Genomic DNA, 26,053 nt, shown 5'->3' with positions numbered 1-26,053 from the left:
CATTTGTAAATCACCTGTTTTGGTTGTTGTACATTAAAGGAAGTTACACTTGGAGACTTTTCATACATTTATTTGAGCTGCTAACAGCGGCAGTGTTGTCAGTGCTCAACTTGTGAAGGCCTCTTGCTGCCTGCTCGGGCCACAGTGGTGAGGATGATGAGGAAGACGCCCACAGACCAGATCCCTGCCACGATCAGCACCACAGTCAACAGCACGTCTGTTGGAGGAGGTTGAGATGAGGATAACTAGAACATCTGACCAAGAAATAACACCTTGAACACAGTGACAGAGACAGGTCAGCATAACGTTTTCAAAAATTGCAACACAATAAAGAAACAGGAGGTTACTGGAGTGAGGTCTGTCTGGAATTTCAACAGTGATGGGTCCATAAGACAGGAGGCCGTGGTTGGGGTCTGGTCTCACTGCTTCTCTCTTACTAATTGAATTACAGTTCTGTAAAAGGTACAAAGTCAAAGTGTAGCGGCACATCTCGTATGTAACTCGATGTCCCAGACATACTTTCACATTGTTTCTTTCAGTACAGCCTGACTAGTATAACTATAAACCAGATGTGTATATAGGCAAACTCACAGGTGTGCAGGACGAGACCTCGTTTTGGTCACACAGCTGTACTGTGCAGTGCAGATAGAGTCTGTGTGGTTCAGCTGTAAAACGAAACATGTCGAAGCCGTAGCGAACGGTGGAGCTCTCCCCATTACGCCCGGACTGACCCTCACTCACATTAAGGAAGAAAATAGTGGGATCGGTCTTGCACCTGAACAAACAGTTGTGAAGAGACAGTATTTGTATAGTTTATGTTTAATCAGAACGTAACTACAAATTCTAAGAGATGACCAAACCCATTGAGAAGCAGGTGTTGAGCCGATCCCTCTGTACTGTTAGGCTGGTGAGACTGTGTGGCCCAACACTCATTAACCCGAAGCAGGAAATCATCTGGATGATCTCTTACAGTCACCTCCACAAACACCTGGACACATAAAAATTATATTTTTAAATTCATCACTGACTGCTTAAACAAGAATTAGCAGGTTTATTTAACAGATTAGAATCATTATTCAAGAGTATATTCTGAATATCTACTTCCCTTGTCACCAAGTTCAATGGTGGGGGCACTACTGAAGGCTGTGGAATAAGTCTGGTCTGTATACAACATCATCTGTATTGTGACATCATGCTCATCTGCATGTATCACTGCCTCACTACAGAGGAAGGTTAGGGAGAAAACAGGTTGGGTTAACATCAAGTCATTTGACAAAAGCTGCTTGTGTGTTTTTTGGTGGAAATGGTTAGAAACAAGTAAGCTGCTGAAACTTGTAAAATGATCATATTACAAAAGTTACATTTCTTTTACAAAACAGTACCCAATAATGCTTTGGCATAAACTGGCAATCAATCAAGAGGGATTTTGCAATGCTAATGTTTTTAAGAACAAACAAAAACCTGCATATGAATCAATTTGACTAGATCTGCTCAGTAACAAAGTAAATTAAAAAAAAGTGTCATCCAGGTTTTTTCTCATCCTTACCCGGACAAAGGGATGATGGCGAAAGGAAGACTCACTCTTCTGATGTATGGATAGTGACATGTGTAGTCAATTTTGATGACTGGATCTCTGATGATGTTTCCAGTAAGCTGAGGCTCAGATAGTAGAGTCACGGTGTACGTGACATGGGTGTAGTTTTTCTGTAGGAGCAAAGAATTGCCAATTACCAATAGCCACTGATTTCAATATACTGTACTCACTAAACTTTAGACCTATGCTAGAATATTGTGGATGTAAATAGATACTATTCCAGCTGTACCACCAGCAGCTTGCCTCCACAACGCCGATATTTGTCTTTGGACAGTCTGGACATGTAGTAGGGCACACCATCGATGACTTCTCTGTGAGGGCGACAGGATTTGTTGGGCAGATGCAAAGACTCCAGCGGAATGTTGTGGTACTTGAAGAAATCTTCAGCCGCTCTGATTGATATGAAGTCTCTGCCACACACAACTTTAATATGTGCATCTGTAAAAAGCAGTGATTGGTCAGTTCATAATTAGTGGCTATTTTACAATTCTGCAGTTCACCACCAAAGACAGCTTCACTAGTAGCACAGAACCATATTTAAAAAAGAAGAAAGGATTCCTTCTTAAAACTGATAGAACATTTATTTTGATGCTATTAAATATATGAATAAATGGTTAACTTAACTCTCCTGAAATAAAACAACGTTGTCAAATGGTAAAACAATTCTTCAGAATTGTAAAGTTGTTTGTGAGTGAATACACAAAAGGCTCAGCAATGCACAAACAGCACGTTGACGGCCTACTTCTGTCACAGCGGTCCGTGTAGTAGCCACCGACGCACGTGCAGCCTCTCCGGTCCTCGGACAGGACGCACGAGCTGCGGTCTGTGCAGTGCTCCACGCTGCAGACTCCTGCGGAGACACACCCGTAACTAGGCTGAGCGACGACGCACGACGCGCGTGTCCATGTGCACGTCCTCACCTTCAGCACTGCGCAGCGTGGAGCCGAGTAGAAGCGCGATGAGCAGCGGCTGTAAACAATGAGCATTTACAGGTTAACTGTGCTAACTTATCCATTTAGCATAACTAAAGCTAGACCACATTATTAAGTTGGCGCAAGTTAGCTATGCTAACTTACTGGGCTACTTTTATAGAGACGAATTGCTTATTCAAATCTTATTTCTTAACACCCACCTTCAAACTCAGGCTTAGGGTCATTGTCGGAAAAGTAGCTTTAATGTTTTTTGTTAGGTTGGAATGCGGTATTTGCAGTCAAACGCCAATATTCCCACAGCAGTGGTGGTTTTAAACACGTCCAGCCGTGTCATTCTAAACACCTGCTGTTTGTTTAGGCTCGCGCGTTCTCGGCGCGCGCGTGCTCGCGAGATTGTCAAGCGTGATATTTACAGCTTGGTTTTTCTACTTCGTCTGTTACTGACGGTTAGCGGGAATAAGCACTTCATGAAACTTAAAATATTATTTTCGTACATTTGATTTCATTTAAATCGTCGACAGTTATTAATAAACATTAAGTTATGCCCCGTAGCGCCATAGCGCCATTTATAATTATTATGAGTAAAGTGTGTGGGAGCAATATTAATGGTAATTAATTTAAACTAATTTTATTATATGTAGTTTATATCTGTAATTAGTTCATATTGTTAAATAGCTGGACCTGGGTTTAGTTTGCCTCTTAAATAATTCTTGCATTTTTAATTATAGCGAATATGTTTATAGATTTTAAAGCATGAACATTGTTCTTATTGTCTTGTTTTGTCTTGATAAAATAAAATATGAAAGAGTCTCCACCAGGTGTCAGCACACGATGGTTTCGTGCGTTGGGAAGTTAATTCCTTCACCCGCTTACAATTAGTCGAAAAATTTAACACAATATAAACATTATGATCAAAACCACTTTCTTAAACATAGTAAATTAAACATAGTATTATTAATATTTTCACTAATATTTTTAGTGTCAGCTGATCAAACTAGCAGGAGGGTTGGTATGGCCATGGTGGGGAATTACAGGGTCTGTGGGGGATTTTATAAGTGGGTCGGTATGTTTCCTACAGTGCCAACTCATCACACCCAGAGGCTGGAGTACATATTCTCAGATATCATCAGGCCGGCCTCCCTCCTATCTGGGTACGGACCATCTGTTTTTACCAGGACAGAACACAGCCAGAAGAAGTCGTTCATGAAGGAGGCACCGTGAGCGATTAGGCAGGTCTGCTGCAGTCCATCATCACACAGCACAGATAATAATATGTGCTGCCTCAGTGCCCTTATTTTTCCTCTAATTTCTCTCAAGTCAACACCCCCTACTTTCATAAACCATTTATTGTAGAAACAAAAGAAAAAGGACAATAATATCAAAACTTTAATTTGTAAAATATTTACAGCATTGAAATGAGTCAAGCACATTTTGGACCTAAACTAAAATAGAATAGAGCGGCTTTATTCTTTAAAAGAGCAAATTGGTCAACGCGTCACGATTTACACCTCTGAAGGCTTTGGTATATCAATAATTATAAGTTCCGTAAGTTGGAGGGAGAAAAAATTTAACTGAAGGTGTAAAAGTCAGTCCAAAAAACCATATCAAGTATAACACCTCAATATTGGTTCAAAGTTTACTAATATAATTTAAAAGATAGAAGATAATAGCAGAATTCATTATTAATGTGCTCCGATGGATTTGTTTGGTAGAACACAATTTCAGTTTTTTGCATCATCTCCATGTGCTGCATCCTGTAGGGATTCTTGGTCTCGTCGACAGTGGTGCAGTGCCACCCTGGTGTTGTGAAATAGCCGGCTTATAGGAGGTGTTTGTCATCGGCCTGATTCACAACACCAGCTGCAGCACACACACCTTAGACGCAGGTCTTCGGCAACTGAAGGAACTAAAAGACACACATGCACAGATCCACAGAGGAGCAACACTTACAACCACTGCAGCACATTTGATCAATGTGCCTGGTTAATCAGCACGTTGGGCGTAACAGGAGGCAGTGAATGGAAGGCCGTACTGCAGCTACGAGAAGGTCTGGAGTACAACAGCATGCATCCCGTAGCACTGACTGCAGCTCTGTCTGTGGCCGTGGATTAACTTAACATCTCCATACAGTATGTGGAGCAGCCAAGACAGAATGAGCCTCCATCTGTGTTCTCTCAGGCCAGACTGAAGGACACAGAGTGTGGGTCACAAATTTAACAGAGGGAATCATTTGTGAAGAGTTTGTTTGTATGTGTCTTTGCTGCCAACAGAACATTGGTAGGGTGATGCTGGATGTTTAATTGGGTTTTTAGTGAGTTACTATGGTATTCGTTAAATATGTTATGCATTTTCAAAAATCACAGTTTAAAATACAATGCTCAAATTGCTTCAAATTGATGTATGTTAAATACTGGCAAAGTTTAATAACGTTCAATAAAAGGTTTTCAACTTTTACCAAATACATGTTGGATTATTTTACTGTAAGACGTATTTAGTTCTTCTCTCTATTTAACCTGAAACCGTGGTTTATGATTCTGATGTGGGAAATGTTAAAACTCCTCCCTGAGCATGATAATCCTACATAAATTGTTGATTTTTATTTTTAAAGCTGATTTAGAACATCAAATCAAGCTGTATGTCTCCTTTTTTATCAAAAGTCTTTCTTGCTTAAACTGCTCGATAATATTAGTATTGTAACCATTATAAAAGGGAAAACTAATACGCATCCAATTTAAAAAGATGTATGCACTCACTGTGAATATGAGATTTGAGTGACTGTTTGAAAATTTGCATAAAAACAATCAACTAACAAAAAAATGACTAAATGAAAAAATGGAAATTAAACAGATGTTGTCATTTTTAAATAAAAAGGCAACTTAAAGTATACTTTTTTATTCCAAATCATTAAAGATACAAATGTGAAACAACAAAATGGGAAAAACAACAAAACAGACAAACTGACAACAGGAACAGGTAAAATGATGCACCTGTTAACACGCTGAATACTGTAGACAAATGAAAGCTAATAAGAATGACTGTGTCTCCAAAAAGCCAATTTCCTGTCAGGAACCAGGTGTGTGTGTGTGTGTGTGTGTGTGTGTGTGTGTGTGTGTGTGTGTGTGTGTGTGTGTGTGTGTGTGTGTGTGTGTGTGCGTGTGTGTGTGTGTGTGTGTGCGTGTGTGTGTGCGTGCGTGTGTTATTGTGTTTGTGTTGATGTTTCAGTTCATCAATAATTCCATCTGCACCAGTCTTGCGTTGGTGTCGCCGGCCATGTTGTAGGGAATCATACCAGCGAACGTGATGAGTGCTCTGGCTTGGCTGCGCAGTTGCTGTTATGGACAGAAGGTATTTAACACATTAACGCACCGTAAATAAGTAACTGGTTCTGTACATTTACACATATATAACAAGAGACTTGTTCACTCACTGCATTCACATTTAGAAATAACAGCACCAGGATCAAATCACAAAGCTGGAGTCAGTTACCTTTAATTACCGTATGGGCAAGATGCACCAAGCCAGTATTAAAGAATTAATGGAGACAAAGGCCGACTGAGACATCACCTTAGTCTTGGCCAAAATAACACTTGACACACAGTAGCCCTCAATAAGCTAGCGTGTAGCTTTGTACATATGAAAAAAAAAAAAAAATCGATACAAGGAGGTGAACTATGTGGGTATTCGACATTTAGTGCAGGAACAGAAGTGCAGACCTTGGTCTGTTAATTGTAAAAGCAACATAGAATAGCATTTTCACAACACCTACAAATAATATCTAATTCCAATTAAGCATGTCTTAACTTCTACTTCCTTCATAGACATTACTTAAAAATGCTGGAATAATGTCTGGTAAATATCCACATAGTGAGTACTGTAAATAGAAGTAAATACACTAGAACTTAATACATAAACCACCAACTGGCTTCTCACCATGTCTCTGTCCTCTATGGTCCTCTGTGGTCGCCCTGGTGTGCCGGCTGATGCCCCCTTTAGCCGCTTGTACTGTGTGAACAGGATGTTCATGGTGGCCAACAGCACCTCAGACAGGTTGTGTCTCACCTGCGGAGAAAAGACGTTTAAAGAAGAAACATCGTTACAAAAGAGACAACGAAGGCTCTGAGCATTGATTGTTCAGAAGCAGATCACACCTCATCACTGAAGTTCCTGAAAGCAGCCACTCTCTCCTCCACGCTGTCCTGACTGAGTGGAAGAAGCTTTAAACGATCCATCACCTGTCAAACAGAGGGACGGCGTTAACAAAAGAGCTGCATAATTTCGAGAAAAACTAATCCTCACCATACGATAATCAAAGTCCTATATGCAAGATGTGTGCAAATGCATTTCATGCCTATCACATCAGTCCTCTTTCTATATCACAAGACCTATACTCACGTCATAGGCTCTGTCTACGTGACCTGCGTGGTATTCATCAAAGAATGTCATCAGGTCTAACAGCAGGTAGAAAGTACTATCGACTGACTTGTCTCCTGCTATGCCCTGAGAACGATACCTGCAGTGGAAATATAAAAGACACCGGTTTTAGACTTCGATATGCTGCTTATGACTGGATTTGATTGCTGTGTATGTATGTACTTACCTCTCAGCAATGGCCACTGCAGTGTTTTTTAGCCTCTCCTTGTTGGACTGGGGAGCACTGACCTGGGCAATCACTGGGCTCAACAGTCTGTTCATCAACTCCAACACCTTATCAGGATTCTATACAGTGGCAAATGAAAACAGATTCAACAGCAGTTCTTAATAAATACTGGTGGTGCAGTACATGGATGCAAAGAACTCACCTTGGCCAGCTCATAGAGTTTGACAGCCTCCTCAAACAAGCCTTTGTTCTCTGCTTCCAGAGCCACTTTGCTGATTATGGCTCTGGTGTCACCGGCAAATTTATCTATGACTCCTGGCTGAAGAGATGTGGACCAGAAAAGGACCACAGTGAGACTGAGAGCGGTTTGTTTTTCGGAAGAGATTTTTGATCATGACAGTAGAAGAAGGTTCTACTAAATGAGGAGTATCACAACAGGCAGGAAAAATATTCCCAAATAGAGCAATGACAGAAAAATATGGCTAGGAATGTTTAGATGAGGGGGACAGAGACACCAAGGTCACAACCTTCATACCTTTCTGCTGCCGTCCTTCTCCAATCTCCCCAACAGCATATCAAACTATAAAGAGAGATGGAGTCAAAAACACAAAGTGGAAAAAAACTATGTACTCAGATTTTGAGAATGTAAACAAATACAGAGTGGAAGAAATCTTTTGAAGCACATCACAGCTGGTTACTTACAACAATTTTAAACAGGTGGTGTTAAGGCGGCACTTGGTATGAGTTCTAGCTGTACTGACTGACTGTGTTCAAATGGATTTAAAAGCCTGTATGGGGCATTCTGTCTAGGCCGCTGTAAAAGTGGTTCACTCACCTCTCGACTCTCAATAACGAGCTCACTGACACAGCGCATGAACATATTTTCTCCCTGGCTGTCCTTCTCATTGCTGCAGAAAGACACAGGAAAGAGTTAGAAATAGAGGCAGTAGTTAATGATGTCTAACACAGATTTCCTCATTCAAATTTCACTCTGTAATACTAATACAATTCTAGAGATTTTCATTTCCTGTATTAAAGGAAAATTACAAAGAGGATGTAAATTGTTTACCGCAAGAAGTAGAAGTACTGCAAAGCTTCCCGTGGGTCCGTGGATTCAAACTTGCGAGTGTAGAGCATGAGCAGGCGGATAAAGTTGAGACGGCGTACCATGAGAGGATCGCCGGGTTCCTGGCTCACTGGACACAGAAAGGACAAACCAAATCATAACAAAGTGTCTGTCACAATTTCCCAAACTACCTGTAATGAAGATGACGGCACTCACACAGCTGAGCACTTTGGCCGGTCGACTTCAGCAGCAGCCGCAGCTCGTACAGGACCAGTGCCACGTGGACAGCGTGACTCCGGAGTCTCTCGACACGAAACAAGAAAGCCACGGCTGCCTCAAACTGAGCCGTGAGAAACAGCACCTGGAAATACAGAAAGGGCTGCTGGCCCGCAGAGAAATGGGATTCCCCTGTTGGAAAAAAGATAAGACAGGAGGCCTTTGTTTTAATAAAAAAGGTCTATCTGTATTACCTGAACCACCTACAGGTAAATCCACTAAAAGAGGAAAAGAGCTGAAATCTTAATGTGGTAACTAGTGGTAGCCAAGTAAGACTTCTTTTATTTCAAGTCATGTATTTTTTTTCTTCTAAGAACATGAAAAAAATTACAATTTATTGCAGATTTGTTTAGAAATTATTAATATTTGAATTGCTGGTGGAATATATGCACTTGAGTTTTGAACGTGAAGCAATACATATTAATAAACTCATTATATAATCATCTTTTAGTTGTAATGCTTTAAATACATAAAAACTTAAAGACAATGATCTACAATAGAGCTAAATGGCACAAAATGTATGACAGTAAATGTCCTTACATTACATATTGCTAACAAACAAAATGGGGTACTAAACAGAAAATAATGTGAAAAACCGTGTGACAAATGGCAACCAAACAGACACTGTAGCTGTAAACCATACTTGAAATTAAAACTATATCATCGTCTTGTCAGCCATCTTGGGTCAAAGAAATTTTAGTTGCAGTTACAATTGCTGGCCTCTGGGAAGAGGCCCAATGAGTGAAACACTAGGGTCCTGTATCTCAGACCGATGCAATTAGACCATTAAAGCCTGAATTGCTATCGATGGTCATCCACTGTACTGACCATAATGCGTGGGTTAATGATGCCAGTTTAGCAATCAATCTATACATTCCACATCAACTCTGGACAACCGTGTACTATGTATGCAAGAGGAATTTCAAAATTATTTTGTTGAGCACAGGTACTTAAGTCATCAAGTTTACTTTTTAATTATAATTCTTAATCCTCGTGCTGGCTCACAATTTGAGGGGTAGAACAGGGTGGACCATGTCAGCCATTTTATAGTCTTATCTCACACTTACAGCACTTCAGTTCAAAAAGGGAAAGCATATGGAAAAAGGAGAAAGAGGGAAGGAGTGACGGAGAGAAGAAAAGGGGGAGTAGGAGGAGAGATTAGGGTACGTGTGTGCTGGGCAGAGGGGGCTGCGGTAGAGCAAGAAATGGGAAAGAACAAATGCACAAGAAAGGAAGGGAAAACATGTGAAAAAAGGATAAAAGCTACAGGGGTGGAGGGGAAAAAAGGGAGGTACAGCTGTGAGGGGAGAGAGGGATAAAGGATAATTGGACAGGATGGAGATGCAACAAACAAGGGACTGAGAAACAGAACAGGCAAGGCTAGCAAGCGCTGGCAGTATGTGAGAGGAACGATGAGAGGCTCTGGGCTTTATGTCCCACTGTGAAGCAAGATGGAGGACAACGACGAACATGATGCCAGACAAGCGAGGGTACAGAGCAGCAGGGAGAAAACAGAATGAGGCTTCAGGCTGTACTTCCCACTGTGCAAAGGGAGTGGGAGAAAGAAGTCAGGAGAGGGTGAGGGCAACCGGGAGAGAGGAGAGAAGTCCAATCTTATCTGACCCACGCATGATCAGCCTGTGAGGAAGGCAACACCCAGGGGAGAGACCTGTGTTCTGAGTCTGTGGGAGAGCCCTCATGCCCTTACAAACTCCCTGTTGTGTCTCAGGCATATGTAGTTTTATAAGTGCACAATTTATTCCAAAATTAAGTGAGGTAAAAGGTCAAAGTCAGAGTCTTATGACCTAGTTTGTTTCAAGAATACAAAACGTTTTCTCCTCCATCACTTCAGCAGTAGATTATGCTTTATAGTTAGATTATGGACCATTTTTCCATAAGGCCTTTATAGACGTACAGTAGTAATGGTTATTTTAATATTATGTTAATTTAATAAACAGGAGGGGATGACTGGTAGTTGTAGCACCCAAGCAAAACATTCTCGCAGCTGAATCACAACAAAGGACAAAAAACTGTGTTTCTATTTCTACAGGCAGCAGCTTAAAATCAATTTCACAAACAGAGTCTGGCTCAATTTTCCACAAACTCTTGAACATTTGTTCCTATCTACTATGAAAGACTGTTCTGAATTCGCTACAGTTCATATTCTGAGCTCATCGGCACTGTATTAAGAGCTATTCTACCTCAAACTGAAGGGAAAAAAGGGTGATTTCACAAAAACAAAAACGCTTAATTGGTCATCTCTGTTTCCTTTAGTGCTTTTGATTTAACAAGAAGACGATTCATTTCTTTGTTGAGGATCATTACATGAATTTATAGTCAGAAAAATAACGGTTACTAAAGAAACAAAGAGGAATAGAGTGAGATAGGAGTAGTTGCTTACCATAATCTTCTAGCAGCTGTTTTTGAAGCTGTGGCAGAGTCAGTCTGTCCTGAGGGGAGCTGCTGCCGTCATCATCAAAACACACCTGGTTCAACTACAAGGACAAAAGAAATGTACAAACGGTGTAAAACCGAAATAAATATTACCCATTAGTTTTAAAGCAGGTCGAATTCACTAAGACCAAATGATCTACACAAAATAAACTAAAAAGAAGGCAAAGAAGGCTGCACCTTTAACCAGAGATAGTCTTCTGTCTTGTCTGCCACCTCTCCATGGTTGTCACTGATATCACATTTCCCAATCAGACAAAAGACGGCTCTTTTATAGGGATCAGCGCTGTTCCTCAGCACTCTGCGGTAGTGGAGACGGAGCTTGTTCTCTGAGGCTGGGGAGAGGCTGCAAACAAGAGGCATAATACCACGGTAAGAGGACGCAGATGTGGGGATTTAAAAGCAGTTTAAACCTCCTTGAAGTGCACCAAGACTGTAACATTCTTAAAGAGCTGATGGGTTCTCACCGTCTGTCAGGGCTGTTCATGTATTCTTGGAACCAGGTTTTGAAGTCTCCTAGCTGGTGCTGCACTCTGTTCACCACTTGCATGGCTGCATTCAGATCGCCACAACGCAGACAGTAGTAGATCACAGCCCACACTGGGTGGCCTTCTATCTCGCCATCCTATTTTCACAGACACGAAAAATAAGCAGACAACGGTGAAAAAAGGTTTATTTGAACTGTGTAGCACACAAGACCAGCTTTTTTATGCACAACTTGACCTTACTACACTGTCAGCTTGGAGTGCTGCTGATATAACAAACTTCATGTCTGGTAAAGTGCTACTGTTCTTATAGTGCTGGTTGAAAAAGATTCGGACACGATAAGTGAAGTATGACTTTACAAATGTTGCAGATTAAAAAAAAAAGGATTGGTTTTTGCAGATACATATAATTTAATCTTAGATATAGGCTTATATTTCTAGTTCAAATCATTAAACCAAATCAAATCATTTAAGACATAAATCTGGCAGCCTCAGTTATATTTGCAATTTAATTATTAGTAGTTTAAAAATTCTAGCTTTAGCAAAACATTTGTGGTGTAGCATTTTCTTTATCCATGGAAATTTAAATGTAGGTTTATATAGATTACTATACCTGCATGCCAGGCAGGGGCCCTGGTAGTTTAATGTTGAGGAAACTGCGGACTAGTTGGTATGTTCCTGGTACCCCTCCTAGTTGAGCCTGATGGAGGTTCCCAAACACTGTGACCATGGTGTAGTTTTTATAGCTGGGAAAGACAGGGCACACACACACACACACACACAATACATTTGTGTGATACCTGTATAGTCTAGTACCAATTGTTTCAAAAATAAAAAGAAGAAAAAAAAAACTAGCAGAATTACCTGTTTTCAAGAAAATTGAGACCCTGACGCACAAATGCCATCTGCATTTCAACAGAAGTACGACTCTTTAGTGTGTCTTTAGCTGGAACCAACAACACATCTGTCATCTGCTTCACCATCAGCCACATGTCCGATACATTCTAGAATGAGGACAGTAAAATAATTAACTCAGAAAACAATATTTAATTTCGTGTCGATATGACAAATGGATCAATTTGGGACAAAAGATGTGCTTACCTTGTCATCCAGGCTATCTGCTACAGAAGAACACAAATCTCCCAGGTTAGGCTGAATGTGACCATTAACTATCTTCTCGTTGAAAATGTAGATCTGAACAAAGAAATGGATGTTGAAGGAAAGGGCAAAAAATAAAACAGGTTAGTAGGTGACTGCAGACGTTCTGTCAATGTTCTAAGGCTCAGATAAGCTTGTCATTCATCTAGAGCTTCATACTTAGTTACAGACGTAAAAGCAAAACCTATGTCCATCGAGTGAAATGGTTTACAATAAAAAATAAAAAGAAAAGAATCATGACATTTAAAAGGTCATCAAATAGGATAACAAAAATGAGACAAATAACTCCGCATGCAATGTGTCGACACATGATCAGAGCAAAAGCCACATTTAAAACACTGCTTCATACAAAACGAATGAGAGAAAATTACCGTTGTGCCCCTCTCCTCCCTAATCAATCGATATAATTGATCTGCCACTCCTAGCTTACTGTGACCCCATTTTAACTCAGCAGATCATCACTAACAGACTGCAACTGGATTTGAATTTACATCACCTTATTTCTTGTTAATGAGTAGTTTAATAGAAGTCTACATTCTACAGCGAATTCATTTAGCTAATTAAAAAGATCACAAGCAGACGGAATGGCTTCGGAAAATCTTTTGAGATCAGACTGTACTAAATTGATAGCATCTTTTTCTAACTTTTCCATGACTTTCAAATCCACTGGTGGCTGTGACTCACCTGTCGTCCGTAGGCCACCTCCACACTGTCCAGCGAGCTCCTTCCTGGAGCTGTCATCTCACTCACAAAGCTGGGCTATAACACACAAGCAAGTAGTACAGAAGTTAGATGTCACTAGAAACATCACACAAGCGCCACTAACACAACTATGTCTAAAGTGATATTATGAAGTTTATTACTGGTTTAAATGCTAATTATTTGGCATTTTGAGAGCGTTTTCTCAGCTCAGTTAGATGGATGGATTGAGGGTGACCACAGTGCCGCATTGTGCCATTCTTTCCCAAAGCATGCTGGAATACGATCCCACAGGATGACACATATGATGAAAGTGTTTTACTATACTCAAAGAGATAAAGAGCATCAGGTCTCAGATGAAAGTTATTTTGGTTGGTTTAGATGATGGGAAGACAGCCAAGACTAGAAAGTCAAGTCTGCTTCAAAGTTTACTTTTAAGTAGACATATTCAGTACAAGATTTGAACACAGACACAAATATAGATGTCTGAAAAAGAAACAAGACTGTGGCACAACGGACTTAAAATTAACAATTAAGCCATCAGTAGTTCCAGTATAGTGTTTGGTATTTGAATTAGGAACATTATCTAGTATAGTACAAACACACGAAGAAGTTTAAATTTTTTAGTGATTGAGCTTCTTCTGTGTCCGGAACAGCCAACAATGAATACCACCTTAAGCATTATATTTAACCACTAAAACCTGTGGCATGTACTCTGCAATATGAAAAAAGGAAAAGCTGTGCCATGTGGAATGCCCTGTACACAGTGTGTGTCTAATAAAATTGTTCTAGCAAAGATGAGATGTCCCCTTTGGGGATGTGAAGATGTTTCATCCTAAAGCAGATAAAGCGAATTCTTCTGTACCTCCACATCCTGACTGAAGTCCAGTGCGTCCTCTCCTCCCAATAGTGTGTGCAAAACTCTCTGCTTCACCTGTTCCCACTGGACCAACATGGATTCACGATGGTACTCTTCAGCCAACAGGAAAGTCTGACACACATACATTTGGCAAACAGTTAAACAGTTTTATATACAAATATATCAGTTTTGTAGAATGCACACAGTTTTAGTAGTAATAGTAGGTATCTTTGTAACATTATAACTAAATGTTTAAACATGTGAAAGTCTGAGGATCTTTGAAAATGTCAAAATGGCAATCTACAAATCAGAGTAGATTACAGTAATTGATTAAGCATTGATTTAGCATCTAAGAAGCTATTCCTCTCATACATAAGAAAATAGGGATTTATGCAGCAAACAGAAACATACATGCATACTATATAAATTGGGCCTACCTATGACACACACCAGAAATAGAAGGAGACCTCAGTCAAGATTGTGCTACTCCACCAGGAGATGGTGCAGTCTATTTTAGCTGTCCACGGAGACTCAAAGTGAGATAATGGGAACGTGATATAATTGAATCTCCAGCTCAGGGAAATGCTAATCTAGACTAAAATCACCATTTACTGTGTTAACTTGGTCACTGCCTGGATGTCAAAATTTTAGTTACAAAGTTACACTGCAGGAAAGTCTTCAGGAATTCTTTAAAATAAAAATTTCTTTCTGTACATATTTTTGTGGGCACACAAACAATTTAAGAGGAGCTTTTTGAATTTTTAAATAATGTTTTTTTAAAGGGAATAGACTAATAAATCATCTGATTCATCCGATTTAAACAAAAAAAAAGCTACAGGCCTTCAAATTCAAATGAGATAGTATGCCAGATACTGTGAATATGTAATTTAACTACGCCCAGCCTGTGATGCAAAGCTACAGAACTTAGATAGAAATCAGTAAAAGCCCTTAACAGCTATTTTATTTTTCCACCCTTGCACACAAGTCCGTTTTCTCCTCTCGGGGAGACAAGAGAGATAATGGGAACGGCAGCTAATTAAACGCGGGGCCTATTAGCTCTGCACATCAGGGAAGCCATTTCAAAACAATTCCCTGAAGGTTCACACCAGAAGGACTTTTAGATCACAGCAAGCAGAAATTACCAAAAATTATTATTTTTTAAGTTCCTACACTGTTATGTACCGCACTATGGTGCTTAGATGAACGTTATGAAAACCAGAAAACACTATCGGTTCCCAATTCTTTTTCTTTACAGTTAAAACTTTATATCTATAACAGAATAAAATAATATGCAGAGATCCTTTAAACTCCTGCTCCTTCTGCAGCAGACACAAGAAGCAGACACTGGCCAGATACCTACCCTGCGGCGAGACTCCTCGATGGCCGACAGGAGGGCGTTGTCCCTCTCGTTTTTCAAGAAGCCCTGTGCATGAGGTGAAGAACAGACAGGAAGGCAGTGGACGATGCACAGTGACAGCACAGAAGGAGACAAAAGACAGACACACAGAAAGCGAGAGAGAGAGAGAGAGAGAAAGCGAGAGAGAGCAATAGATATCAGTTCAACTAGTCAGGATACAATGAGGCACAGATATAACATTTTGCAATGGGTTCTGGGGGACTGATTTAGCAGGCGCGCTATAATTTGCTTTATGGGAGATAGCAGCAGCTTTTCAATTTTCCATGCTATTTTCTGTGCCCTACTCAGACCTGTGCAGTTCCCCGTTCCGACGGGATTAGTCTAATATACAGATGTCGCATTACTCAGACATACAAACAGTCCCGCAGCACATAAGTACTATACGCAAGCTGCTGTACGACAGCAGCCATCATAGCCTCCATTTTGGTGTTGCCTCAAGATGGCTGCCGGTGCCCACCGTATATTTCTCTCCTGTTCTGGCCCGGTCTATGAAGACGGTGGTTATTCATGCTTCACGCAAGCGATACTAAACTACTGCTTATCTTACACCCGAGACGTGAGCTGTCAATTGGGTAAGTGGCATTTATGTAACACCTGGAGCATTCAGGAGAGAACACTGCAGCGCTCTTCAGAAGAATAGTCAGTGAATGTGGACATGCATCTTGCGAGAGTGATGGTTATGCTTTTTGCAGTCAATCAGTAGGTTTTTGCTTTCTTGAATAACAGAACCGTACTTTGCATAAACATTTACTACATGTGTAATATCTTTTACACATAATTACATGTCTGCTTCATGAGAAGCTGCTATATAACTCTTTATTCAGCTATTTAGACAATGCTATATCCAGGAGCTAGGAACTGCAGTGTGCTCATTTCCATTCTTAAGATGTAAAGTAAAGCAGCGCCACCCTTTATTGTTCAATAAAGCCCTGCATTCTTCAAATTTATATAACTGTACATCCTGTGCTTCTCACATAAAAGCCCCTTAAGTTGGTGCAAAGCTGTGCCTTTTGTCAGATAATGGCATAATAATTTACTGATGACATTTCAGGCACCATTTGCCTTTCTATGCAAAGCATATACGATCATTTCAGCTTGAAGAACAACCTGTGGTAGACATAGCCATAGAGTCTAACTAGAAATTATGCAGCTCTACAGTGATGTGGGTGTTCTTGACTTTCCTCCTGCTTCCATTTCTCCTCGCCTCTCTCATGCTTCTAGCCCCCACCCCACCCCCCCACCTGCTCGGTGCTCTGAATACTTCAGTCTCATTTGCACCCCTTACTTTATCTACCAGCTCTCAGCTCACAGCCTTCACCTCTGTCAGTTCATTCCTGTGCCCCTTTCTTTGCTCTTATCTGTGTCCTGACAAATAAGACAAAACTGGTTGCACAAAGAATCGTTTCTTTATCAATACAAAATTTTAGTGAGAATGAGTTTAGTATTGCACTACATTATACTATTGTTATAGAAACTGAGAACAAAGTAAGATCTAATCAAATCAATTGCATTGTATAGTTGGGAAGAAATAATGTGTTGCCCAACCCATCTTTCTGCAGCTCTACCGGCAGCCAGAGCTAAATGGCACATTTTTGATCCAGTCTATCACAGTCGATGTATTGGTCACCCTTGATATAAACACTTACAGTTGCTCAATCAAACAGCTTTCCATCAGCAAAATTGAACTTTCTAGGAATAAGCTATGACAAGAGGCAAAAGTACAGATAACCCATTTCACAAAGAAAATTATATAAATGAAGGAATTGGAAAAACACCAGCATAAAACCCTTTCTGACAGTGTGACAATTGCAACATTAGTGCATTCTAGGTAGCTAGAATTACATGGAATGTGTGTGGTGGCTCTTTTGCTCGAGTGAATGTCCAATTGTCTTAAATTCTTTATTATTTAAAGAAATTAAACTATAGGAATTCAGCCGCAAACTGCATTGAGCTCAGTCACAGTGAACTGTAGCAGAGCAGCATGGCAATAAAGCACATCAGAAATGGAACAGTCATGCTGGTCACAAATTCGGGCAGGGAAAAAGCTTCCAGACACCCTTACTTGAAAACCAAAGCAGTGACTAACACAATTTTGAAAGACGACACTACGGATGACCTTATACAACGTTAGTGCCTGAGTAATCTGCTGACGTTAAATGGTATTAGTCTATTTGGGGTCAAATGGTGAGGAAAATATTTTCTATCCTAACCTGTCCCGTTTACCCTTCTTGTGTGTTTCTCCCCCGTTTCTTTCTCGAGCTCACTATTTTCCCCAGGAGAGACTGAGGATAGGTCTATATTTAACCACTCTAACCAGAGGAGAGCTCAGGTCAATGCTCACCAGAGAGCTGCACTGGAAAAATAGGTAGGATAAAATAATTGTAACAGGCTTATGTGACATATCTCACTACAATAGAGGATACTTTTTTTTCAACATGGTGACTTTGACTGGTAATCTTTGTGAAAGAAGAAGACATTCATAATTTATTTATCACAAAGTTAATGGTGGCATTAAATTTAGGTATGGTGGCACTATGGTGAATATTGAATTGATGCTGAGCAGTCACCTCAGCATTTTTGCTTTATCTGAGGTACGGCAGTGGGCAACAATTCTTCATTGCTGTCACTCGGATGCCAGCTGCACTGCCAACCACTCTGCCTATACGACATTTTTTGTGCCAAATGTAAACTGACAACTAAGTCAACAGCTGTGATTCAAACTGCCATTTGTCTGAGATGCAAAGGCTCAGGAAAAAAAAAGGAAAAATATTAGCACCTCAAAATGTTTGTTTGTTCAGGACACACACACACACACACACACACACACACACACACACACACACACACACACACACACACACACACACACACACACACACACACACACACACACACACACACACACACACACACACACACACACACACACACACACACACACACACACACACACACACACACACACACACACACACACACACACACACACACACAAATGATGTTGTAATTTTAAAAAGCATCAGCTAGCAAAAGCGTTTGGCATGTTATTCAGTATAAAATACTGTACCCAGCAGTCCACGCTGACTACAGAGCTCAGATGCTTTATTTCCTCTGTGCATTAAGACCTGAATAATAAAAATGAACATAACATAAAGTAAAGGACACATTCTCAGGATCCACTAAGCCACTAAAGATTTTAAACTAATGCACGCTTAGCACTTTTAACGATCGATTCAGGACTGGGCAGTAGGTATATTTTTAAAAGTACGCTTTTGGTTGCCCCACCCTGTCAGAGTGTTTCCTTACAGATCTAAAACCCACTAACACCCATAGCCTGCCGGCCACACAACCCATAGGATTCTACACAGCCACAAAACATTTTTTTAATATGACAACTCAGGAATTACTGTGTTGTTTAATCAAAATAGCAGATAATAGACTGGATACATGGTAGATCCAATGGCTACGTATTTAGTTTTACATAAAAATACTTCATTAATGAAACTTTCAATTTCTGTATATTGTGAAAGCCTCACTGAGCTTCTAAATGTACACATTATCAAGAATAAAAACTATTTTTTGAACATCACAATCCATCCTATAAATGCGTTTGGAGAGTGCATGTTCTCAAACATACATGTTACCAATTACGCATGTTCTGTAACGGCAATGACGGGCCCTTATCAGTCCTGATGGTCACAGTGTCAGAGCGTGAATGCAATCTTATTTTGCATTTACTCTTTCAATCTTGCTTCATGCTTATCCAAGACCGAAATCGCAACTGGCATAGATTCTAGTTCTTGAGGAAGAGCTAGATAAAGACATGGTCAAAGATCAGTGAAAGGGGAAATGAATGTGGGAGCCATGTTCTCTGTACCAGTCATGAAAATAAGAGCAGGCGTGTCTGTCCTCATTTGCCATGACACAATGAACTGTCCACTGTCCACTGTCTGTGTGTGTGTGTGTGTGTGTGTGTGTGTGTGTGTGTGTGTGTGTGTGTGTGTGTGTGTGTGTGTGTGTGTGTGTGTGTGTGTGTGTGCGCGCGCGTGTAATTGAAACCCCACCCTTCACTCCTTCACTTCCTGTATGGCAAAGAGTGCCATATCACATATGCATATTTGAAAAAATTGTACTTCCCCATAATTTATAATATGTATATACAATTGTCACAGTAATTGACGCAGGTTGTCATATAGCTGCACACAACATAGCATAGAAAGACCAACTGGTAACTAAAAAGGAGAAAAAAAAATCTGACAGAAAAAACGCATGCTCATCTGTTAGTGTGTGTTTGTATCTGAATATAGACAATACTCACTCATGCTGAGCGCCTGCCTGCCTGGCAGACAGACAGAAGAGAAGACAGGATGAGACAGGAAAGGGTAAAAATAGTTTTTCATTTGACTTTCTTTGCCCAGGTATCAGGACAATGACAGCCTATGAAACCTACGTCTCCTCTTTGCCTGTCCACCCCTCTGTGATGCTGTGCCAGGGCAGCAGCAGCAGCGGGTGCCATGGCTTGGGGTGTGTTCCGTGCGCCCAGTCGAGCCGGCATGGCGATCCGCTTGCAGCCATTCCTCGTTCAAGAGAAGACTCTTGTGTGTGACCCAGGGAACGAGGTGGAAGTGCCACATCAAGACTCACTGGAGGTGGTTTTATTGTCAGAGGGCTGTACCAACTGAGTCCACAGACACAGGGGGAGCCATGAGAAGGAACTATGGATTCATATAGAATCTCAGTTGCTACCATCAAGTGACATCCCCCTCCCTGAGCTCTCATCCTCGCTCTTTCTCGCTCTCTCCATCTATCCCAGCCTCTCTGACAGCCCTCTGCCTCCTCCCTCCCTCAGTCCCACTCCTTTTCCTTCATTTTTATCCATCTATGCATTCTTCCTTTCTTTCCTCCCCAACTCCTCCCTCTCTCAGCTCAATGCAATTATAGTAATGGATTTTTTCCCCCTCGGTTGATGGCTTCCGACATCCTGTCTTGAAACGAGGCTAATCATGCTCTTAAGGGTCATGTTTAGTTAATGAATGGTCTGGGAGGCACATGCGGGTGGAAGGGGTGGAGGCTGGGAGCATTCCTATATGCAGCCTGGCTATCACAGTGCACATAAAGCAGGCTTGTTAATGCACACACATACACACAGCACCAGTAAAATGAACACGCATGCTTCCACGTGCAGCCAAATCTACGATATACACACATTCATTCATAGGCGCACTCCATGTTCCAGCAATTGATTACAACTTTCATAGATAAAGGCGTGCAGCACAGAACAAGGAACCTGTGCACACAAGCACATGCACGTCCTGCAAAGCTATGTCTGTTGCATTCATCTCTCTCAGCAGATGCTCTGGGCTTAGCCAACTGCATCCGCTGAACACATGCCATCACTGCTAAGGGATGTGTGCGTGTGTGCATGTGTGGTGGACAAAATAAGAGAAAGAAAAGGAGGGAGCGGATGCAAATCAGGAGGGACAGAAAATAGGAAAAATCTGAGAGAAATTAAGGTAAAGTAAAAGAGAAAAAGAGAGCGCGGAGGGACCAGCTGAAAGAGACTGGGGTGAGCAAAAATCAAAGATAGTAAGAATAGTGAAAAGTGAGAGGAGGAAACAGACAGAAAAAATGCAGGCAGTCGCCATTTTTCTACCAATACTGCTCTCGTTTGTCTTCGTCTACAGTTTCTGATCCTGGCCATTTTTTCTCCTTTGTTTCATCCTTTCAATATTTCTATTTATCATCCTTCCTTTTTTATATTTATGTTATTTGATGACTCAAAATCCAGAGACGGTAAACAACCGCATTTCATTTAGACTGAACAAATAATGGTACTTGTACAAAACATACAGTAGAGAACTTAAAAATATGCTATATTAAAATCAAAGATAAATATGGATTTCACTTAACATGTGGATTTGCACAGACACATGTGGTATGTGCACATCATAAAGATAAAAATTGAAAAGGTGAGAAAGAAGTGTGTGAATCAATGAACTATTACCAAACCAATTCTAGCTCACTGTGACCTAATAGCCAGACGACCTTCAAACAAGCATCAAATCTGTAGATTTAGTAAAATGGAACTATTAAATGTCATCATGCCAAATGGTATTTGGCATGATTTACCTAAATAAATTATAGTTGCTGATGTATTCCAACAATCAGTCTGTTTAAGACATGGATAACCCCTCATATGTATGCAACAATGGAGTCACATTTTACACAAGTTATTGAAAAATGCTGACAGTCTAGTGATTTCTCTCTACTAGTAGAAGGCTTTCTGTGTGAAACAGCACCACTCTGTGTTCAGTCATGTTACACAGAAAGCTAGACCAACGCCTTTACATTAAAATTAAATTGTTTTTGATCCACTGCACCCATTTTCTTTGACATGTTGCAATCACCTTGCAACTGTCAGTTGTGTTGCTGTCTTGTAACATGCATATGTAATACAAGTTGTTGTTCCCTTTAAAATGTTTATGATTCAAAAAGTGCCTGAAAGTTCTATTTTATTTATTTCTGTATGTGATCTGATGGTTTTAGAGACAAAATAGGGTGACCAAGATCTGTGGGACAAGGAAATGAGAAGATCTCAGTTTGAGTTTCTTTCAGTGGTCTTAATTTGCAAGGAATTTACCATAACCCTATAAAAGATTGCTTTTCCTTGTCATGTAGACCAACACACCCAGTTAGATTAGAGTCACAATTAGACTCAACCTGCAATTACTACAATCTCATGATCTTAATTAAAAGAGAATTCTAAAGTGCCAGCAGACACCTTATTAGATTACTGCTCACCTCTGTCTGGCACGCTACCAAACTAAGACAACCACAAATGTACAATCCTCTGTAATTAACACACTTCATGGCAAATACTAACACTGCTATTTAATTTTCATGACACTTTGTTGGAACGATAATGATCTAACTCACAATGTCATTTTGAGGATACGGTTTATAAATGTTACTTTATTTTAAATGTTACTTTGCATATAAGCAGATAAGATGTGGCACCTATTTTTAAAGAATTCAACACACTGACCACAAAACAAATTAGTGCAAATAGTTATTTTTAGAATTCAAAGCAGTTGTAAAACCCACCAACAGCTCTGGAAATATCCTGAATATTAGTATGACTGAGGCAAATTAGATCTCTGCCAAAATATTGCTAATGTGGGCGCTTTCAGTTTATTGTCATAATCTAACTGGAAGTTTGCTGTTTAAAATGGAACTAAATGGACCTGTAAGCATGTAGAGTATTTATAGTACTCAACACAGGACTGCATACTTTCTTCTGAAACAAAACCGCTGTGTAATGCAGCTCATCTTTTGTAAACCAATAAAGGGAAATAGCAGTACACTAGCGTGTCCACACATTAGACATAAGTGCTCTTCCAGTCAGTCAGTCCCACCCAAGTTTTTCTAACATATCCAGCATGTCCAGCTAGCCACAAAATGCTGCAGATGAAAACTAGCAACTAATCACACCTCTTAGAAATACCAATGGTTTTCTACAAAATGATGTTGTGCAATTCCTCTCAGATACATAAGTGATATAAAGTACAATATCTTCTCTATAAATAAAAACACATTCTTTCCCTCAGTTACACTCCAAATTAATTCTCCAGTGACTAGCAACGCATTTATAAACTCAAGGATTTACTACACACAGTGGCATTTCTGCTTGACTTAACATGGTCACAAAGCAAGATGATTTTTTTTACATGTGCTGCAACAAAAAAAAAACACACAACTGACTTTGACATTGTTTTCATGATATCCTACTGATGTCTTATGGCAAAACTACAAATATTTGTCCCTAAGAGCAATTATTTTTACATCCAGAGAGCCAGAAAAATCACCAAACCCAACTCAAACTAACAGACTTTATCTACTGCTACCAGATGCAGTTAATCAACTGTTTCTAATTAATATAGTTTCCATATCTTTACCCAAAAGCAAATTTTATTTTCAGTTTGTAGATAAACTATTGCTCATCATAATTATTTTGACACACATTTTATTAAAAAAGCACCTACCAATTAATCTGTGGTAAAACAATTTGTATACCATTCCACAATACCGCATAACCAGCAATAACCTGGGCGAACACCCAGTTATGTGACTCATACCTGTATGTCTGTGTCTTTGACAGGCTCCAAGGGCTCAAATGTAGTGGCAGCACTTAGGGTTTCCAACCTCTGAGAAATGTGAAAGATGTCTAACCCTCTGGTGCCGAGCAGGATTGATCTGATGATGAGACGTAGCCATTAAAATTAACAAACAACACAAGATAGAAATGACAAAGACTGCAGTTGCGATTGCCACCCACTAGAGGGCACAAGAGGTTGCGCTACTACCTACTTGTTAAAGATCATATCAGGTCAGGTTTACTAAAGGCACACGGAGGGATTTGTTGGGCTGCAAAATGTAACCTTTAAACCTAACATATCTTTTTGGAAGAAACATGTATTAAGATATATCTGTATCTATATATGTGATGAGTTTCTGTTAAAGAACTGCAGCCAAGCTAGCTGCTTTACTGAACATGCCTGACCAAGTTATAATCAAAAGGGAGAGTTAGAAAATCCAGCAGGAAAGTAGCCCTTGAGGCCTGGAAACGTTCGCCCCTAGATATGACAGTGAGCAAAAAGTGTATGTAAACCTTAAGTGAAGGAGAGGAGTATTAGTAGAATACTATAGAATACTGGAATAGAATTTGCTTTTTGAGTGTCATAAGAGAATTCAAAAACAGTGCTTTTGTGGGGTATTTGAAAAAGGTAGTCTTTACATAAAGTGTAAATTTAAAAATAGTTCATTTATAAAATATCTTTTCAAATAGGAATTAGTTTAACCAAATACTACTATACCTGCAGCCCCTTAATAAATCTATAAAGTCCTCCAAAGCATCCCTGTTTATGCTTCAATTCCTTATTACACAAATACAGAATTGACCATATACCACAATTATTTATATTTTTGTTGTATTTGACGCCAAATAACTTTAAGCCTGAATGTCTGAAAAAGTACTACAAACACACATACACTTTGGCGTAAATAGATGTATAAGGCTGGATTACTGGATAAAACAAGACAGCAGTCACACAGATTTCTTTCATGACCTCATGACCAGGAGATATTTCTTACGCTTTCACATCCGCAGCATCCTGTGAGGTGCGGGTAAGGGTACGGGAGCGAAGCCTCTCCCCAGCCTGCTGGATCTCCTGAAGGTTCCTCTCAACATGTGGCAGCTCTGACACTGCTTCAGTCTCTGCAGCCAGCTGCTCTGCCTGCTGGAGCAGCTCCCCAAAACCCTCTGCATCCATCACTAGAAAACAGAGAAAGGTGTTACAAGGATATAATACTGCATGATCGTACCATCATAAACAAACCTATTATAGTAATAGTTTATAAAGTGAACCACATTCATTGTACGTCTCATCAGTTGGTCACACCTTCAAATAAGTTTTGAGTATGACACGTGTCAAACAAAATGTTTAAATTAAGTCTAACTCAGTTGATACAATACAACCAAGTACCATAATACTGTCTCACTGCAGACGTGAACTGATACCCACTGTACCTCCCGCGCTATAGTTTGGTGCTTGTCACATTAGCGCAGCGCTAATTCAATGCTAACGAGGTTCAGGAACTGACTTTGTGACAGTCATAAAAAAAATCAGTGATAATGTCCCTAAGTGACAAAGCATGACCTAACCGTTTGCATCATCATTGTTGCTAATTCACTTGTTAGCATAGTTAATACAAATGGCGCTCCAGCGTTAGCTAGCAGGCTAAACGGCTAACGTTGGCTCGCATGCTCAAAGTTCAGACAACGTAAACGGCTAATACTTTAAACAGACAAACTCCATACCTGTTGTATGGCACGGATGTAAGTCCGGTCCTGTCTGTATTCCTCTGGTTAACCAGTTTATAATTCCTGCCTGTTATTCAGTTATAACAACTAATGCAGCATGCATTGAAGTACATTATTTGGCCCGGCACTTCTGGACTCGGAGCTGATTGGACGGGAGCCTTTCCGTACCGGAAGTTAAACTTGCTCGCTAGTTGTCACGATGCTACAACAGCCACTGGCTGCTCTGACAGCTGGACTGGAGGACTTCACCAAAGAGTCCAACAGAACGCTCCACATTCAAACAACGGCCCGATATGTTCTTCTTCTCTTCTCTTTCGGCTTTTCCCATTAGGGGTCGTCACAGCGAATCATCCGTTTCCATCTATCTCTGTCCTGGGCGTCTTCTACACTCACAGCAGCCAACCTCATGTCCTCTGTTAGCGCATCCAACAAACAACAGCCCGATATTAAACCTCAAAATCACACGCCACACGACTCGTGATACAGTTTGTCTTTGAGGATTTATTTATTTATACATTGAGAAAATAATCTCATAGTCTTCACAGAAAAATAAATACTGTGGTTTAGTTATACTAAAGCAAAAAGACACAAATAAAAAAAAACACTGCCCTTGCCTAAAATGTTTTAACATTACATTTT

General features: G+C 40.2%; 2 protein-coding genes across 4 annotated transcripts; both read right to left on the bottom strand.

Moving 5' to 3' along the window:
• Positions 1 to 54: 54 nt before the first annotated feature.
• On the bottom strand, positions 55 to 3,479 carry zpd (zona pellucida glycoprotein d). Its single transcript, XM_055509556.1, is given in 11 exon segments — positions 55 to 134; positions 137 to 217; positions 348 to 453; positions 592 to 775; positions 861 to 990; positions 1,108 to 1,220; positions 1,547 to 1,704; positions 1,824 to 2,032; positions 2,337 to 2,444; positions 2,515 to 2,563; positions 2,727 to 3,479. Coding segments are annotated over 11 exon segments (1,191 nt in total). The 5' UTR covers positions 2,751 to 3,479; the 3' UTR covers positions 55 to 105.
• A 420-nt stretch (positions 3,480 to 3,899) lies between these two features.
• nup93 (nucleoporin 93) lies at positions 3,900 to 25,627 on the bottom strand. Of its 3 annotated transcripts, XM_029153109.3 has the most exons (22): positions 25,412 to 25,627; positions 24,685 to 24,865; positions 23,670 to 23,787; positions 15,478 to 15,540; positions 14,124 to 14,249; positions 13,244 to 13,318; positions 12,503 to 12,595; positions 12,266 to 12,405; positions 12,015 to 12,147; positions 11,384 to 11,541; positions 11,097 to 11,262; positions 10,867 to 10,960; positions 8,406 to 8,597; positions 8,193 to 8,319; positions 7,959 to 8,031; positions 7,659 to 7,703; positions 7,326 to 7,442; positions 7,124 to 7,242; positions 6,919 to 7,036; positions 6,675 to 6,758; positions 6,457 to 6,585; positions 3,900 to 5,855 (listed from the first exon to the last, which is right to left on the bottom strand). In XM_029153109.3, exons 2-22 carry the CDS (start codon positions 24,861 to 24,863, stop codon positions 5,745 to 5,747), a joined length of 2,460 nt encoding a protein of 819 aa, XP_029008942.1. In that variant the 5' UTR covers positions 24,864 to 24,865; positions 25,412 to 25,627; the 3' UTR covers positions 3,900 to 5,744. The 3 variants fall into 3 exon arrangements, with proteins under 3 accessions (XP_029008942.1, XP_029008944.1, XP_029008943.1); XM_029153111.3 differs by lacking the exons at positions 23,670 to 23,787; positions 24,685 to 24,865; positions 25,412 to 25,627 and adding exons at positions 19,853 to 19,873; positions 19,985 to 20,112; XM_029153110.3 differs by lacking the exons at positions 23,670 to 23,787; positions 24,685 to 24,865; positions 25,412 to 25,627 and adding an exon at positions 19,853 to 19,993.
• Positions 25,628 to 26,053: the final 426 nt, after the last annotated feature.

The sequence above is a fragment of the Betta splendens genome, chromosome 6 (assembly GCF_900634795.4).
Source record: "Betta splendens chromosome 6, fBetSpl5.4, whole genome shotgun sequence".
In the NCBI taxonomy this organism is placed as follows: domain Eukaryota; kingdom Metazoa; phylum Chordata; class Actinopteri; order Anabantiformes; family Osphronemidae; genus Betta; species Betta splendens.
This window is presented reverse-complemented; position numbering and strand designations above follow the sequence as displayed.

What these genes read in the sequence shown, in the direction of transcription:
- nup93 (XM_029153109.3), bottom strand. Translation starts at nt 24,863, where the DNA reads ATGGATGCAGAGGGTTTTGGGGAGCTGCTCCAGCAGGCAGAGCAGCTG. An exon ending in CTCAATTTTCTTGAAAACAG is followed by an intron (nt 12,148 to 12,265) that starts GTAATTCTGCTA and finishes TGTCTTTCCCAG; the next exon opens with CTATAAAAACTACACCATGG. An exon ending in AGAAGGACGGCAGCAGAAAG is followed by an intron (nt 7,443 to 7,658) that starts GTATGAAGGTTG and finishes ACATCTCTTCAG; the next exon opens with CCAGGAGTCATAGATAAATT.